The sequence below is a fragment of the Chrysochloris asiatica genome, unplaced genomic scaffold (genome assembly GCF_000296735.1).
Source record: "Chrysochloris asiatica unplaced genomic scaffold, ChrAsi1.0 scaffold00008, whole genome shotgun sequence".
Lineage (NCBI taxonomy): Eukaryota > Metazoa > Chordata > Mammalia > Afrosoricida > Chrysochloridae > Chrysochloris > Chrysochloris asiatica.
The window spans coordinates 9816563-9819797 of NW_006408526.1; the positions used below are offsets into that span (position 1 = coordinate 9816563).

Below are 3235 nucleotides of genomic sequence, written 5' to 3' on the forward strand. Positions count from 1 at the left end.
AGTTGATTCTGACCCATAGCGACCCTGCATAGGTTTCCTGGGAGCAGCTGGTGAGCTTGAACCACTGATCATGCGGCACAGCCTACAATATGAATTACACTTCAATTTAAAGAAAACAAAACCCTTCACAACTGAACCAATAGACAATATCATGATAAACAGAGACAATATTGAAGTTGTCAAGGACTTCATTTTACTTGGACCCACAATTAATGCTCATGAAAGCAGCAGTCAAGAAATCAAACAACAAATTGCTTTGGGCAAATCTGCAAATGAACTCTTTAAAGTGTTAAAAGAACAAATTTGAGGAATAAGGTGTACTTGACCCAAGCCATGGTATTTTCAATTATCTCATATGCATGCGAAAGCAGGAATGAATAAAGAAGACTGGAAAAAAAAATTGATGTGTTTGACTGATGGTATTGGTGAAGAATTTTGAAAGTATCATGGACCTTAAAAAGAACAAACAAACATGTTTTGGATAAAATACAGCCAAGTTGCGGGACCATGCCCTGAGAAAAATACATCATGTTTGGTAAAGTGGAGGGTCATCAAACTAAAGGAAGACATTCAGTGAGATATATTGACATGGTGACAACACCACTGCGCTTAAACAGAACAGTTGTGAAGATGGTGCAGGGCGGGGCAGTGTTTCGTCCTGTTCTACATAGGGTTGCTACGCGTAGCAATCAACTTGACAGTACCTAACACCACCAACAATATGTATGAACTGGAACCTGAGTAAAATACTTTTTAACTTACCATTGTATAAATACTCGTATATATCTGTAGTTTATTTTCTCAGTCCACAGGTTATTTTTTATTGTAATTTTTTTGCTAGATACCACCATGGTTAAGGAACTCTGGTAGTGTAGTGGTTACGAATTGGGCTGCCAACTTCAGGGTCAGCAGTTAGAAACTACCAGCTGTTCCACGGGTGAAAGATGAGGCTTTCTGCTCCCGTAAAGATTTACAGCCTCAAAAACCCTGTACAGGGTCACTATGAGTCAGAACCGACCCCACGGCACATAACCACTACCACTGCCACCAGGGTTGCCCCTCTGTGGGCCAAGTAACTAGAAGAGAACTATTAAGTCAAAATTATTCTTCATATAGCATAATTTAGAAATGTTGTAGTGTTGTTGTTAAGTGCCATTGAGTTGGTTCCTACTTACAGCAATCCTGTACAGGGTTTCTGAGGAGTGGCTGGTGAGTTTGAACCACCAAATTTACAGTTCAAACCGAACTTACAGTCCATTGCTTATCTTACAGCCCCACCTCAGGACTCCAATTTAGCAATATATAAGTATACTTTAGCAAATTATTTTCAAATATGTTATCTAACTTAATTCTTAATAATTTTAAAAGCAATTAAATGAGGGTGCTTCAAAAAATTTATGGAAAAATAGAATTTTTCCATCAAGTCTTTGAAGTTTCCTCATATTATAACCAGTTTACATGTGAGAAAAGCGAGCTATACAGTGATTATTTTGGCTTGAAGGTGGCACAGTGGTAAAAGTGCTCAGCTGCTAACCAAAAGGTTACTGGTTTGATTCCACCGGCTGCTCTGCAGGAAAAAGATATGGCAGGCAGTCTGCTTTCTGTTCTCATAATGATTGACAGCTTTGGAAACCCTCTGGGGCAGTTACACTCTGTCTTATTGGGTCACTGAGTCAGTATTGCCCCCAACAGTAATCAGTTTGTTTTCTTGGGTTTTGAAGTAAAGTAGTAATTCAAGAGCAGAGCTGACATTTGAATTTAATTTAAGTTCTTAGTTTAGTGTGCTTTCATCTACCCTGGCAGCTGTCCATTGCTACTGTTACAAATCCTATTTTACCAGTAATTATCTCTGTGGCCTGGGAGAGTCGGTTCATCATCTGAATCTCAAAGTGACCCAAGACCTAGCTGTAAAATTCAATTGACCCAAATTTTACTTCAGTTGACTTTGCCCATAGTTAGGTGAAACCTCAGGCCTCAACCTTTAATTGAATATTATATGTTTTTATGTTCTATATAAATGTTCTTGTTAAGTGTCATCATGTCAGTTCCAGCTCATAGCAACCCTGTGTAGAGTTTCCAATGAGTGGTTGGTGGGTTTGAACCGCCGACCTTGCAGTCAGCAGTCAAGTTCTTATCCTACAGTGTCACACCAGAAAACACTAGAATCAATATTAAAAGGGATCAGTATTTTAAATATATTGCTTTTAAATTTTTACCTGTTTTTATTTTCTTTTTTTAGTGTACGAAAGAATCCTCAAACCAAGAAAATAGAAATTACATCTTCTGTCTATAAAGTTACAGCATATGTAAGTTATGAGGGAATATTTTCAACTTATTTATTTTAATTTGGAAATTGGAGAAAGTAGGTAACAAGCATGCAAGGGTACAGCTGTAGTGGACCTATTGTAAGCCAGACTTTATCCAGGACCCCATTCAGTGTCTGGTCCCCTACCTCCTACCTCAACAAAAGGACTGGGATTCTGTTTTCTCTCTCCAGCTGTCCATGTCAATTCAGTTCTTGTACCTTCTAGGTCACAACTGGTCCGGGTATGCCCCTCTACTCGGTGTACAGTTGCTGACATCAATTGCTATGCTTTCCTTTTTAGTTGTTATTGTTGTAGGAGTTCTTTGTATAGTCCAGACATTAGTTCCTCCCGCTCTGTAGATATTCTCTTAACTTTCTTGCTAAAGTCCCTTTGATGCACAAAATTTTTTTTAAAATTTTGAGTAAGTGGACTTGATATATATATTATTGCTTGTGCTCTTGATGGCCCATCTAAGAATCTGTTGTAGAAAACTAGATCTCAAAGTTTTATCCCTATGTCTTGTTTTAAGAGTTTGTGATTTTAATTCTCACATTTAGGACATTTAGCCATTTTGATTTATTGTTTGTATATGGTGTGAGGTTTAGATTCAGTTTCATTCTTTCGCATGTGCAGATCCAGATATCCTAGAACTGTTTTTTGAAAAGACTATTCTTTCCCCATTGAATAGACTCTTGTACCCTTGTCAAAAATGAAGTGACCGTAGATGCATGGGTTTATTTCTGGACATTCAATTCTGTTATATTGTGGTGCTGTAAGATAAAGCACATTCTTATCAATGGAGAAAAGATTGAAGTTGTCAAGGACTTCATTCTTCTTGGATCAACTATCAACACTCACGGAAGTAGCAGTCAAGAGATCAAACGACGTATTGCACTGGGCAAATCTGCTGCACAGGAACTTTTTAAAGT

The 3235-nt window shown here is 37.9% G+C and overlaps 1 protein-coding gene across 1 annotated transcript in view; it reads left to right on the forward strand.

Annotated features, from left to right (window-relative positions):
* LOC102836758 (chromosome unknown open reading frame, human C11orf70) overlaps positions 1-3235 on the forward strand; it is a 62363-nt gene that overhangs the window by 56947 nt on the left and 2181 nt on the right. Inside the window, exon 6 of the mRNA XM_006833950.1 lies at positions 2240-2306. Coding sequence (XP_006834013.1) covers positions 2240-2306 — 67 coding nt within the window. The remainder of the gene's footprint in view (positions 1-2239; positions 2307-3235) is intronic.